We start from the raw sequence: 15,077 nt of genomic DNA, 5'->3' as shown, positions 1-15,077 counted from the left end.
CAAGCGGCTGCTTTGTCCTGCATGGTGTCAAGCGTCTTGCGTGTTGTGGGAGCTGCACGCATCCAGGCAAGTGGGGAGTATTCCATCACACTCCTGACTTGTGCATTGTAGATGGTGGACAGGTTTTAGGGAGTCAGGAGGTGAGTGACTCGTTGCATGACTCCTAGTCTTTGACCTGCTCTTGTAGTCACAGTATTTATGTAGCTAGTCCACTTCAGTTTCTGGTCAATGATAACCCCCAGGATGTTGATATTGGGGGATTCAGTGATGGTAATGCCACTGAACATCAAGGGGCGATGATTGGATTCTCTCTTGTTGGAACTTGTCATTGCCTGGCATTTGTGTGGCACGAATGTTACTTGCCACTTGTCAGCCCAAGTCTGGATATTGTCCAGGTCTTGCTGCATTTGGACACGGACTGTTTCAGTATCTGAGTCATGAATGGTGCTGAACATTGTGCAATCATCAGCAAACATCCCAACTCCTTGCTTGCGCGCTCTCACTCATGCCCTCTGTAGTACTGTGCAGTTTGATTGGTTTGTTTCTGTCTCTGTAGCATCTCAGGCGATCCTCACAGTCAGACACTCGGCCTGAGGGAGGACTGGGCCTTCGCGGTATCAACGAACTCCGGAGGATTGGAGTGCCCATAACCGACGATTCAGCAAAATACGCATACACTCTCCTTCAGAATGGCAAATATGGTAAACACACGGGCAGAGATTCCCTTCGGCACTGAATCTGGGTCTCAGACAAGGATTCAGCTCTGCAAACTGGGGCACAGGAGATTGGAATGAAAAGATTAATTCGATTGAAAATGAGAAGGTTATGTACAGAGTAAAGCTCCCTCTGCGCTATCCCCATTAAACACTCCCAGGACAGGTACAGCACGGGGTTAGATACAGAGTAAAGCTCCCTCTACACTGTCCCCATCAAACACTCCCAGGACAGGTACAGCACGGGGTTAGATACAGAGTTAATCTCCCTCTACACTGTCCCCATCAAACACTCCCAGGACAGGTACAGCACGGGGTTAGATACAGAGTAAAGCTCCCTCTACACTGTCCCCATCAAACACTCTCAGGACAGGTACAACACGGGGTTAGATACAGAGTAAAGCTCCCTCTACACTGTCCCCATCAAACACTCCCAGGACAGGTACAGCACGGGGTTAGATACAGAGTAAAGCTCCCTCTACACTGTCCCCATCAAACACTCCCAGGACAGGTACAGCACGGGATTAGATACAGAGTAAAGCTCCCTCTACACTGTCCCCATCAAACACTCCCAGGGCAGGTACAGCACGGGGTTAGATACAGAGTTAATCTCCCTCTACACTGTCCCCATCAAACACTCTCAGGACAGGTACAACACGGGGTTAGATACAGAGTTAATCTCCCTCTACACTGTCCCCATTAAACACTTCCAGGACAGGTACAACACGGGGTTAGATACAGAGTAAAGCTCCCTCTACACTGTCCCCATCAAACACTCCCAGGGCAGGTACAGCACGGGGTTAGATACAGAGTAAAGCTCCCTCTACACTGTCCCCATCAAACACTCCCAGGGCAGGTACAGCACGGGGTTAGATACAGAGTAAAGCTCCCTCTACACTGTCCCCATCAAACACTCCCAGGGCAGGTACAGCACGGCGTTAGATACAGGATGAAGTTTTCTCTGACTCCCAAGAATTAAGACACTGAGTTTTGACCCTGCAGTGAGAGTGAACCTGTGTGTACTTATTTTCCAGTGTTTAGTCCCTGCCAGGCAACCGTGCTGGCGTTGTACCAGGACAATTCATTGGTGGAGGAGGTGCGGGAGGGGCAGCGATGCTGTGTCATTCTGGACCGAACCAACTTCTACTGTGAGCAGGGAGGGCAGAGCCACGACCAGGGATATTTCATCCGAGAGGGTCATCAGGCAAGTTTGCGATCCAGGTTCACAGAAATCAGTGATTGTTGGATCAGGGAGTGTGTCAGTGTGCAGTTTTAACAAATTCCCCATTCACAATGATGCTCCAAGTTTCAGGCGCCTGATCATGGAGCACTGTTCACCCCTGCACTGGAATGTCCTGATTCATACACCGGTTTAGCATTCCCTCGCTACTACCCCTCCGCCAGTGCAGCACTCCCTCAGTATGGACCCTCTGACTGTGCAGCACTCCCTCAGTGCTGACTCTCAGACAGTGCAGCACTCTCTCAGTACTGACCCTCTGACAGTGCAGCACTCCCTCAGTGCTGACTCTCTGACAGTGCAGCACTCCCTCAGTACTGACCCTCTGACAGTGCAGCACTCCCTCAGTATGGACCCTCTGACTGTGCAGCACTCCCTCAGTATGGACCCTCTGACTGTGCAGCACTCCCTCAGTATGGACCCTCTGACTGTGCAGCACTCCCTCAGTATGGACCCTCTGACTGTGCAGCACTCCCTCAGTATGGACCCTCTGACTGTGCAGCACTCCCTCAGTATGGACCCTCTGACTGTGCAGCACTCCCTCAGTATGGACCCTCTGACTGTGCAGCACTCCCTCAGTATGGACCCTCTGTCTGTGCAGCACTCCCTCAGTATGGACCCTCTGACAGTGCAGCACTCCCTCTATACTGATCCTCTGACAGTGCAGCACTCCCTCTATACTGACCCTGTGACAGCGTAGCACTCCCTCAATAGTGACCCTCCGCCAGGGCATGCTCCCTCAGTACTGACTGACAGTGCAGCACTCCCTCAGTACTGACCCTCTGACAGTGCGGCACTCCCTCAGTACTGACCCTCTGACAGTGCAGCACTCTCTCAGTACTGACTCTCTGACAGTGCAGCGCTCCCTCAGTACTGACCTCCAACAGTGCAGCACTCCCTCAGTACTGACCCTCTGACAGTGCAGCACTCCCTCAGTACTGACTCTCTGACAGTGCAGCGCTCCCTCAGTACTGACCTCCAACAGTGCAGCACTCCCTCAGTACTGACCCTCTGACAGTGCAGCACTCCCTCAGTACTGACTCTCTGACAGTGCAGCACTCCCTCAGTACTGACCCTCTGACAGTGCAGCACTCCCTCAGTACTGACCCTCTGACAGTGCAGCGCTCCCTCAGTCCTGACCCTCCAACACTGCAGAGCTCCCTCAGTGCAGACTCTACAACAGTGTGCCATTCCCTCAGTAGTGCTCACGCACTGATGGCCTGAATTACCTTGACTGTGAGGTGAGAGGGCAGCACTGAGCTGTATTCCTTGACACTTGCATGTTGGGTCAGGCAGGGGAAGAGCAATGGGGTGGGGGAGTAGTGAACTGGCTGTGGGAGGGGCCTGGTTGGGCAGGCCTCCATCACTGCGATAACCAAAAACTGAAGTGAATAACTGAAGCGGCCTCTTAGCTTCTAGCATGGATAGAAGATTGGCTGTCTGGCAGGAGGCAGGGAGTGGGGATAAGGGGGTCCTTCTCAGGATGGCGGCCGGTGACTAGTGGACTTCCGCAGGGGTCAGTGTTGGGACCACAACTTTTCACTTTATACATTAATGATCTAGATGAAAGAACTGAGGGCATTCTGGCTAAGTTTGCAGATGATACAAAGATAGGTGGAGGGACAGGTAGTAGTGAGGAGGTGGGGAGGCTGCAGAAGGATTTGGACAGGTTAGGAGAATGGGCAAAGAAGTGGCAGATGGAATACAATGTGGGGAAGTGTGAGGTCATGCACTTTGGTAGGAAGAATAGAGGCATAGACTATTTTCTAAATGGGGAGAGAATTCAGAAATCTGGAGTGCAAAGTGATTTGGGAGTCCTAGTCCAGGATTCTCTTAAGGTTAACTTGCAGGTTGAGTCGGTAATTAGGAAGGCAAATGCAATGTTGGCATTTATTTTGTGAGGACTAGAATATAAAAGCAGGGATGTGCTGCTGAGGCTTTATAAGGCTCTGGTCAGACCACATTGAGAATATTGTGAGCAATTTTGGGCCCCGCATCTCAGGAGGGATATTCTGGCCCTGGAGAGGGTCCAGAGGAGGTTCACGAGAACGATCCCAGGAATGAAAGGCTTAACATATGAGGAACGTTTGAGGACTCTGGATCTATACTCGATAGAGTTTAGAAGGATGAGGGGGGATGTGATTGAAACTTACAGAATACTGAAAGGCCTGGATAGAGTGGATGTGGGGAAAATGTTTTCATTAGTAGGAGAGACTAGGACCCGAGGGCACAGCCTCAGAGTAAAGGGAAGACCTTTTAGAACAGAGATGAGGAGAAACTTCTTTAGCCAGAGAGTGGTGAATCTATGGAATTCATTGCCACAGAAGGCTGTGGAGGCCAGGTCATTGAGTGTATTTAAGACGGAGATAGATAGGTTCTTGATTGGTAAGGGGATCAAAGGTTACGGGGAGAAGGCGGGAGAATGGGGTTGAGAAACTTATCAGCCATGATTGAATGGCGGAGCAGACTCGATGGGCCAAATGGCCTAATTTCTGCTCCAATGTCTTATGGTCTTATGGCTCCATTCTGATTTTCCGCAGGATGTTCTGCTCCCAGTTGAGAATGTGCAGACAGCGGGAGGCTTCGTGATTCACACGGTCTGTGTCCCGGAATCATTACACGTTGGAGACAGACTCGACCTGTTTGTGGATGAGGTAATTTGCTTCTTATGGAACGGTTGCTGGGTAGTTGCGGCACTTATAACTGCATTGTAGACTGGAACTATCACAGTCGATGTTTCGGGTGATCGTTTTGTAATGCTGTCCTGTAACAGGTCTGTGTTTTGTGGTAGCTTTTCTTACTTCATTTTTGAGATGAGTGTTGCTGGCAAGGCCCAGCATTTATTGTCCACCCTTAATTTCCCCTGAGAAAGTGGTTTTGAGTCAGGGCATTTCAGAGGGCAGTGAGAGTCAACCACATTGCTGTGGGTCTGGAGTCACATGTAGGTCAGACCGGGTAAGGACAGCAGATTTCCTTCCCTAAAGGACATTAGTGAAGCAGATGGGTTTTTACAAAAAATCTGGTAGTTTGACGATCATTATTACTGAGACGAGCTTTTTATTCCACATTTGTTAATCGAATTTAAATTCCACCAGCTGCTGCAGTTGGATTTGAACTCATGTCACCAGAGCAATAACCTGGTCCTCTGGGTTACTAGCCCTGTAACATTACCATGATGCTGTTATTCCACTGTAATGCTATTCTCTGGTCTTTGTTTCTTCCAGGCCTGTCGCCTTGCCTGCATGGTAAAACACACAGCCACTCACCTGCTGAACTTTGGCCTGCGCTATGTGCTGGGTGATCACACTGAGCAGAAAGGCTCACACATCACAGCCGAGAGACTGCGTTTTGATTCCAGTGTCAAGGTAGGAATCGCTTTCACTTTCCCTGCTGTCTCTGGCTGATCCAGTGCTGTGCCTGACAGTGCATCCCCTCACCACACCATCTGGGCGGCCAGTCTTCATGTAGAGCTCCAGGAATCAGTGATCTCAGCCCGGAGAGAGAGAGAGAGAGAGAGATAAACGAGAGCATTGCCTCCTCCCTGTTGCCTTTATCAATTGGTTCCATTGAGTAGTGCAGTTTTTCCAACACCCAAACATTCCGTCCAGTCTGCCCTGAGCTCCCTGATCTCTGAGGATGTGGGAATCTTTGCTGAAGACAGGATTGGAATCAAACGGCATAGCTCCTGGCCCACCCTAACCCAAGAAAGCCTACTCATCAAGGCCCCTGGTGCTGCATCCCTCCAGCGCGTCCGCCCACACCCCACCCCAATCCCCCAGGGCCCCTCAAACTCCTGCACAAACCCCCAACGCCCTTCAAACTCTTGCACAAACCCCCAGCGCCCTTCAAACTCCTGTACAAACCCCCAGGGCCCCTCAAACTCCTGCACAAACCCCCAGGGCCCCTCAAACTCCTGCACAAACCCCCAGGGCCCCTCAAACTCCTGCACAAACCCCCAGGCCCCCTCAAACTCCTGCACAAACCCCCAGGGCCCCTCAAACTGCACAAACCACCAGGGCCCCTCAAACTCCTGCACAAACCCCCAGCGCCCCTCAAACTCCTCTACAAACCCCCAGGGCCCCTCAAACTCCTGCACCAAACCCCAGGGCCCCACAAACTGCACAAACCCCCAGGGCCCCTCAAACTCCTGCACAAACCCCCAGCGCCCCACAAACTCCTGCACAAACCCCCAGGGCCCTTCAAACTCCTGTACAAACCCCCAGGGCCCCTCAAACTCCTGCACAAACCCCCAGCGCCCCTCAAACTCCTGCACAAACCCCCAGCACCCCTCAAACTCCTGCACAAACCCCCAGGGCCCCTCAAACTCCTGCACAAACCCCCAGCGCCCCTCAAACTCCTGCACAAACCCCCAGGGCCCCTCAAACTCCTGCACCAACCCCCAGGGCCCCTCAAACTCCTGCACAAACCCCCAGCGCCCCTCAAACTGCACAAACCCCCAGCGCCCCTCAAACTCCTGCACAAACCCCCAGGGCCCCTCAAACTCCTGTACAAACCCCCAGGGCCCCTCAAACTCCTGCACCAACCCCCAGGGCCCCTCAAACTCCTGTACAAACCCCCAGGGCCCCTCAAACTCCTGCACAAACCCCCAGGGCCCCTCAAACTGCACAAACCCCCAGGGCCCCTCAAACTGCACAAACCCCCAGGGCCCCTCAAACTCCTGCACAAACCCCCAGGGCCCCTCAAACTCCTGCACAAACCCCCAGGGCCCCTCAAACTGCACAAACCCCCAGGGCCCCTCAAACTCCTGCACAAACCCCCAGGGCCCCTCAAACTCCTGCACAAACCCCCAGGGCCCCTCAAACTGCACAAACCCCCAGGGTCCCTCAAACTCCTGCACAAACCCCCAGGGCCCCTCAAACTCCTGCACAAACCCCCAGGGCCCCTCAAACTCCTGTACAAACCCCAGGGCCCCTCAAACTCCTGCACAAACCCCCAGGACCCCTCAAACTGCACAAACCCCCAGGGTCCCTCAAACTCCTGCACAAACCCCCAGGGCCCCTCAAACTCCTGCACAAACCCCCAGGGCCCCTCACACTCCTGCACAAACCCCCAGGCCCCCTCAAACTGCACAAACCCCCAGGGCCCCTCAAACTCCTGCACAAACCCCCAGGGCCCCTCAAACTCCTGTACAAACCCCCAGGGCCCCTCAAACTCCTGCACAAACCCCCAGGGCCCCTCAAACTCCTGCACAAACCCCCAGGGTCTCTCAAACTGCACAAACCCCCAGCGCCCCTCAAACTGCACAAACCCCCAGGCCCCCTCAAACTGCACAAACCCCCAGGATCTCTCAAACTCCTGCACAAACCCCCAGGGCCCCTCAAACTCCTGCACAAACCCCCAGGCCCCCTCAAACTGCACAAACCCCCAGGCCCCCTCAAACTCCTGCACAAACCCCCAGGGCCCCTCAAACTCCTGCACAAACCCCCAGGGCCCCTCAAACTCCTGCACAAACCCCCAGGCCCCCTCAAACTGCACAAACCCCCAGGCCCCCTCAAACTCCTGCACAAACCCCCAGGGCCCCTCAAACTCCTGCACAAACCCCCAGGCCCCCTCAAACTGCACAAACCCCCAGGGTCTCTCAAACTCCTGCACAAACCCCCAGGGCCCCTCAAACTCCTGCACAAACCCCCAGGCCCCCTCAAACTGCACAAACCCCCAGGGTCTCTCAAACTCCTGCACAAACCCCCAGGGTCCCTCAAACTCCTGCACAAACCCCCAGGGCCCCTCAAACTCCTGCACAAACCCCCAGGGCCCCTCAAACTCCTGCACAAACCCCCAGCGCCCCTCAAACTCCTGCACAAACCCCCAGGGCCCCTCAAACTCCTGCACAAACCCCCAGGCCCCCTCAAACTCCTGCACAAACCCCCAGGGCTCCTCAAACTCCTGCACAAACCCCCAGGCCCCCTCAAACTCCTGCACAAACCCCCAGGCCCCCTCAAACTGCACAAACCCCCAGGGTCTCTCAAACTCCTGCACAAACCCCCAGGGCCCCTCAAACTCCTGCACAAACCCCCAGGGCCCCTCAAACTCCTGCACAAACCCCCTGGGCCCCTCAAACTCCTGCACAAACCCCCAAGCCCCCTCAAACTCCTGCACAAACCCCCAGGGCTCCTCAAACTCATGCACAAACCCCCAGGGCCAATCAAACTCCTGCACAAACCCCCAGGGCCCCTCACCATTGGCCCCTCCAATCTTTTCCATTCTCATAATTATTCTGTTTCTAGGATTGCATAGGATATACGGTACACAAACAAGCCATTCGGCCCAACCATTCCATGCCAATATTTGTGTTCCACTCGCACCTCCTCCCATCTTTCCTCACCCTAAACTATCATTGCCATCCTCTATTCCCTTCTCCCTCATATACTTGTCTAGTTTCCCCTTAAATACATCAATACTATTCACTTCAACCACTCCCTGTGCAAGTGAGTTCCACATTCTCTTCATTCTTTGGGTAAAGATATTTCTTTTGGATTCCTTGGTTGACTAACTTAAATTAATGGCCTTTAGTTATGCTCTTTCTCACAAGAGGAAACATTTTCTCTGTATCCATTCTATCAAAACCTTTCAGAATTTTGAAGACCTCCACTAGGTCATCCCTCAGCCAAGAAGAGACCCAGCCTGTCACTTCTTTCCTGATATGTGTGCCTACACATTATTGTATCATTCTTGTAAATCTTCTCTGCACCCTCTCCAGTGTCCTTGTATCCTTTTTATAATATGGCGACCAAGGTCAGATACAGATTTAGTGTGACTTCCCTACTTTTCAACTCTATCCCTCTAGAATAAAACCGTGTTTGATTTGAGTTTTTTATGGCCTTGCTAACCTGTGGTGCAACTTTTTGTGATTGATGTTTTCGTATTCTGAGATCCCTTTGTTCCTCTATCCCACCTAGACTCGCACCTTCCAAGTAATGTGTGTCCCCCCGAAAATGTGCACTCACATTTTTCTATGTTGAACTTCATTTGCCAATTATTGCCCATTCTGTAAGTTTATTAATGTTATCCTTTAATTTGTTGCAACATTGACTATTTCCCCCACACCCCTCCACCAATTTGGTGTCATCGCAAATTCAGAGCTTATGTTTTTGATTCCAAAGTCCAAATCATTAATGTAAGTTCTCACTTTTTGCCACTTTGAATAACTATCCTTTACTCCCACTCTCTCCTTTCTGTCTTGAAGCCAGCTGGCAATTCCTTCTGCAACTTGCCCCCTGACTCCACAGTCTATTATGGGGCACCTTTTCAAAGGCTTTTTGAAATCCCAGACATATTACATCTTCTGCCTGGTCATTGTCTGCTCTCCCTGTTACCTCCTCAAAAGATTCAAGAAGGTTGGTTAAGCAAAAGTTTCCCTTTTAAAATCCATGCTAACTATTCACTTTTTTGTTTCCCGTTTCTAGATTTTCTTCTATCCTCTCCTTTAATAAGGATTCCATTATTTTTCCCAGGAGTAATGTTGAGCTGACTGTCTAAAACTCTCTGAACATGTTCTGTCTCCCTTCTTAAGTATAGGAATTATATTTGCTATCCACCAGTCCTCTGGCCCTGCACATTTTGCTAATGAATTATTAAACATTTGTACTAATGTCTCTGCTACCCCTTCCCTAGACTCTTTTAAAATTCATGGAAGCAATCCATCCAGACCAAAGGCTTCATCCTCTCTGAGTTTGTTTAGTTTATTCAATATATGCCATTTTGTTATTTTAAATGCACAGATATCATTATTCATCTTATCATTCAATGTCATGGGTAATGGTTCTATCTCACTGGTAAATATCAAAGTGAAATAATTATTTGACATTTCTGCGATCTCTTTATCATTATCTGTTTATATTATCCTTAATGGTCCTATTCCCATCACAGCCTTTTTCTTGATCTGTCTGTAAAATATTTTACTGGTTTATGTTCCTTGATAATTCAAAATCCTATTTTCTCTTTAATTTCATATTGTTTTTTTATTTGTCTCCTAATCTCTTGGTATTTTCTCTTATCGTGGACTTGTCTGCTGTCTGTAGACTTAATGTATGCCTCTTTAGTATTGCTGAAAAAAGAAGCATGTTGTTTAAGCTGTTTGTCTTACTCTGGTCAGGACATGCATTGCACCTTTCTAAAATTAAACAAAAACCTGAGGGACAACAGCTGCCTGGTACATTCTCCATGGCAACGTTCAACCAACCAGAGTTGGCTTGCTAACTGTTATGATCCCAGCTGATGTTACTACTGGGCAAGTCAGATCCCGGGCTGGAACCTGGCTTGATAGATTCTAACTTTTTATTTTTTATTTAGAACTGGGGAGGGTAGCTACTGAACAGAGTCACAGGAGTCAGCTGATGAACTTTTAACTGTTAGAATCATATCTCTCAAGACGGAAGTTTCCTTTTACAAAATGGAAGGATTTGGCATGATCTGGACATGTGGATGCTAACCTTGGGATTTTTTTTTTAAAGAAGATCATAAATTCACCTTGGAACTGTGAACAAGCAGGTCTCCTCCAATAAATCACCTGGCCTATATGGTACTTAAGAAGAAGTTGTTTGTTTGTGTTGAGCTGCACAGGACTTTGATTAATGAAGTTGGGAGACAAAAAAGGCGATCACATGGGAGAGTGAAAAACTTAAGTTGTGAACCTGCTTGTTTTGAAGGCAGTCTTGTTGGAAAACAAGCTGAGAAAGGAAGGCCACCCCTCTCTACCTTGCCTGAAATTGTTTGTGGCTATCAACCTGTAGCCAGAGGAGCCTCATCTGAGTGTAACTGGTCTGCATTTGGACCTGCAAAACTGGATAGTTGGTGGGAACTTCCAGGCATCTACCGGGATCAGTGGCCCATCTGCACATGAGAGAATTCCAGGTTGACAGCGTTGAGACCCTGCGGATTTTGCCCATTATTTTATAACCCTCATCCTTCAAAGCCCATCTCTGCAGAGAGACTATCTGTTTGCCTGTGTATGTCTGTGCTGGGAGAATTCTTTAGGAAGAGACAGATAGTTATACTGCCCGGTTACAATTATGTGCTAACCAGTCTTTGCAACTTGTTAAAAGAAGTTTTGTTTAAAATAAATTAATCATTCTGAGTTTTTGAAAGAAGCCTGGTCAGAATCTCTTTTTTCGGGGTACTAGAGGTATAGGTACACAGTTGGCCATTTTGGTGTGATAATTAAAGATTTAAATTAATGGTACAGGCGGAGGAGTTGTGAGGCTTGATAATTCACTCACTCCTCCCATCCTAGCCGTAACAGAATGTTTTAAGCAGTTCACAAGAGTCTATAAGTTTGTCTGCACAACTAGCTCACCCACCTACCCTCAAGCTAATGGGAGACCAACAAAGGAGTAAGGATGGTAAAGGCTTTGTTCAAAATAAGTGACGATGGCAACTTGGCACTGTTGAGTTAATGTTCCACACCGCTCCAGAATGCTCTGGCTTCATGCTCTAAATGAAGCTAGACCCAGATTTACCCTTTTAACCCACAAATAGAAAAAAATAAATTAAACTTAAAGCTCTAGCTTATTCCTAACACATGCAATTAACTCTAGTTCCTAACGCTAAGTACTCAGCTACTTTCTCTCTCGCAGTATGAATTGTTGCTCCCGATGAAATTTGGCATTCCAGCATCTGTCCTGATGAGTGCAAGACAAAAAGCTTTGACAGGATGTCTGTTTTATTGAACAGTATTTAAATTCTGTACTACTATTTCTGTACAACTATTTAAATGCCTCATTCCTAACCCTCAATTATTCCCTTATACCTTTATTGATCAATGAAGTCTCACTTGTGTTTAGTTTGTTCTTTACTTTTATTGGAATATATTTGTCCTGTGCTCTGAACGCTGTTTTAAATGTTGCCCATCGTTGTTCTACATTGTTGTTTTCCAATATTGTTGCCCATTTTATTTTCCCAAATTTTATTTTCAGCCACTCAAAATCTGATTTTTCCCATAGGTTGTAATCCAGCTTAATATGTTGTTTCTGATATGGTTCTGATCCAGTTAAATGTGTTGTTTCTGATGGGAATCTGATCCAGTTTAACCTCTTGTTTCTGATGGGATTCTGATCCAGTTTAACCTGTAGTTTCTGATGGGATTCTGATCCAGTTTAACCTGTTGTTTCTGATGGGATTCTGATCCAGTTTAATGTGTTGTTTCTGATGGGATTCTGATCCAGTTTAACGTGTTGTTTCTGATGGGATTCTGATCCAGTTTAACGTGTTGTTTCTGATGGGATTCTGACCCAGTTTAACCTGTTGTTTCTGATGGGAATCTGATCCAGTTTAACGTGTTGTTTCTGATGGGATTCTGATCCAGTTTAACCTGTTGTTTCTGATGGGATTCTGATCCAGTTTAACCTGTTGTTTCTGATGGGATTCTGATCCAGTTTAACCTGTTGTTTCTGATATGGTTCTGATCCAGTTAAATGTGTTGTTTCTGATGGGATTCTGATCCAGTTTAACCTGTTGTTTCTGATGGGATTCTGATCCAGTTTAACCTGTTGTTTCTGATATGGTTCTGATCCAGTTAAATGTGTTGTTTCTGATGGGATTCTGATCCAGTTTAACCTGTTGTTTCTGATGGGATTCTGATCCAGTTTAACCTGTTGTTTCTGATGGGATTCTGATCCAGTTTAACCTGTTGTTTCTGATGGGATTCTGATCCAGTTTAACCTGTTGTTTCTGATGGGAATCTGATCCAGTTTAACCTGTTGTTTCTGATGGGATTCTGATCCAGTTTAATGTGTTGTTTCTGATGGGATTCTGATCCAGTTTAATATGTTGTTTCTGATGGGATTCTGATCCAGTTTAATGTGTTGTTTCTGATGGGATTCTGATCCAGTTTAACGTGTTGTTTCTGATGGGATTCTGATCCAGTTTAACCTGTTGTTTCTGATGGGATTCTGATCCAGTTTAACCTGTTGTTTCTGATGGGATTCTGATCCAGTTTAACCTGTTGTTTCTGATGGGATTCTGATCCAGTTTAATGTGTTGTTTCTGATGGGATTCTGATCCAGTTTAACCTGTTGTTTCTGATGGGATTCTGATCCAGTTTAACCTGTTGTTTCTGATGGGATTCTGATCCAGTTTAACCTGTTGTTTCTGATGGGATTCTGATCCAGTTTAACCTGTTGTTTCTGATGGGATTCTGATCCAGTTTAACCTGTTGTTTCTGATGGGATTCTGATCCAGTTTAATGTGTTGTTTCTGATGGGATTCTGATCTAGTTTAACCTGTTGTTTCTGATGGGATTCTGATCCAGTTTAACCTGTTGTTTCTGATGGGATTCTGATCCAGTTTAACGTGTTGTTTCTGATGGGATTCTGATCCAGTTTAACCTGTTGTTTCTGATATGGTTCTGATCCAGTTAAATGTGTTGTTTCTGATGGGATTCTGATCCAGTTTAACCTGTTGTTTCTGATGGGATTCTGATCCAGTTTAACCTGTTGTTTCTGATGGGATTCTGATCCAGTTTAACGTGTTGTTTCTGATGGGATTCTGATCCAGTTTAACCTGTTTTTTCTGATATGGTTCTGATCCAGTTAAATGTGTTGTTTCTGATGGGATTCTGATCCAGTTTAACGTGTTGTTTCTGATGGGATTCTGATCCAGTTTAACCTGTTGTTTCTGATATGGTTCTGATCCAGTTAAATGTGTTGTTTCTGATGGGATTCTGATCCAGTTTAACCTGTTGTTTCTGATGGGATTCTGATCCAGTTTAACCTGTTGTTTCTGATGGGATTCTGATCCAGTTTAACCTGTTGTTTCTGATGGGATTCTGATCCAGTTTAATGTGTTGTTTATGATGGGAATCTGATCCAGTTTAACGTGTTGTTTCTGATGGGATTCTGATCCAGTTTAATGTGTTGTTTCTGATGGGATTCTGATCTAGTTTAATGTGTTGTTTCTGATGGGATTCTGATCCAGTTTAATGTGTTGTTTCTGATGGGATTCTGATCCAGTTTAATGTGTTGTTTCTGATGGGATTCTGATCCAGTTTAACCTGTTGTTTCTGATGGGATTCTGATCCAGTTTAACGTGTTGTTTCTGATGGGATTCTGATCCAGTTTAACGTGTTGTTTCTGATGGGATTCTGATCCAGTTTAACCTGTTGTTTCTGATGGGATTCTGATCCAGTTTAATGTGTTGTTTCTGATGGGATTCTGATCCAGTTTAACCTGTTGTTTCTGATGGGATTCTGATCCAGTTTAACCTGTTGTTTCTGATGGGATTCTGATCTAGTTTAACCTGTTGTTTCTGATGGGATTCTGATCCAGTTTAACCTGTTGTTTCTGTGTTACAGGTTCCAGTCACTGGGCAGCAGCTGGAGAAAGTGGAAGAGATTGTGCTAGATTTGATTCGAAGTGATGAGGTTGTGTACACAGCAGAGATCCCTTTAAATCAGGTCAACCACATCACTGGGCTCAGGACAGTCGATGAGGTAACAGCACCAAGAGTGCCTTGTACTTTCTGTCAGACTCCCCGTCCTCCCTGTTTCACAGTGCACCGGCCCGCCCTCATTAGTGACCCCCACCTCGGGACCGACCGCATGGCAGCAGCACTCACTCAGGACTGACCCTCTGACAGTGCTGCACTCCATCCCTCCCTCAGCTGATGAATCAGCGCTCCTCCATGTTCAACACCACTTGGAGGAAGCACTGAGCGTGGCAAGGGCACAGAATGTACTCTGCTCGGTAGTACCACTGCAGACCGAGCTGGCTGAGCCCTAAAGGACATAGCTGCTAGACTGGGTCTGCAACATGTGCTGAGGGAACTAACAAGAGGGAAAACATATTTGGCCTCATCCTCACCAACTTGCCTGCTGCAGATGCATCTGTCATGACACTATCGGTAGGAGTGACCACCGCACAGTCATTGTGGAGACGAAGTCCTGCCTTCACATTGAGGATACCCTCCATTGTGTTGTGTGGCACTACCACCGTGCTAAATGGGATAGATTTCAAACAGATCTAGCAACTCAAGACTGGTCATCCATGAGGCGCTGTGGGCCATCAGCAGCAGCAGAATTGTACTCGAACACAATCTGTAACCTCATGGCCTGGTATATCCCCCACTCTACCATTACCAACAAGCCAGGGGGATCAACCCTGGTTCAATGAACA

At 47.8% G+C, this 15,077-nt stretch overlaps 1 protein-coding gene across 1 annotated transcript in view; it reads left to right on the top strand.

The window, feature by feature from the left end:
• Positions 1-15,077, top strand: part of aars2 (alanyl-tRNA synthetase 2, mitochondrial (putative)) — a 102,926-nt gene that overhangs the window by 57,185 nt on the left and 30,664 nt on the right. The window contains exons 11-15 of the mRNA XM_078542817.1: positions 557-701; positions 1,748-1,917; positions 4,491-4,604; positions 5,175-5,315; positions 14,258-14,395. Of these exons, the coding sequence (XP_078398943.1) occupies positions 557-701; positions 1,748-1,917; positions 4,491-4,604; positions 5,175-5,315; positions 14,258-14,395 (708 nt within the window). The remainder of the gene's footprint in view (positions 1-556; positions 702-1,747; positions 1,918-4,490; positions 4,605-5,174; positions 5,316-14,257; positions 14,396-15,077) is intronic.

The sequence above is a fragment of the Cetorhinus maximus genome, chromosome 5, assembly GCF_964194155.1.
Source record: "Cetorhinus maximus chromosome 5, sCetMax3.hap1.1, whole genome shotgun sequence".
Lineage (NCBI taxonomy): Eukaryota > Metazoa > Chordata > Chondrichthyes > Lamniformes > Cetorhinidae > Cetorhinus > Cetorhinus maximus.
Note: the sequence above shows the minus strand (reverse complement) of the source record. Positions and strands in the feature narration are given on the sequence as shown.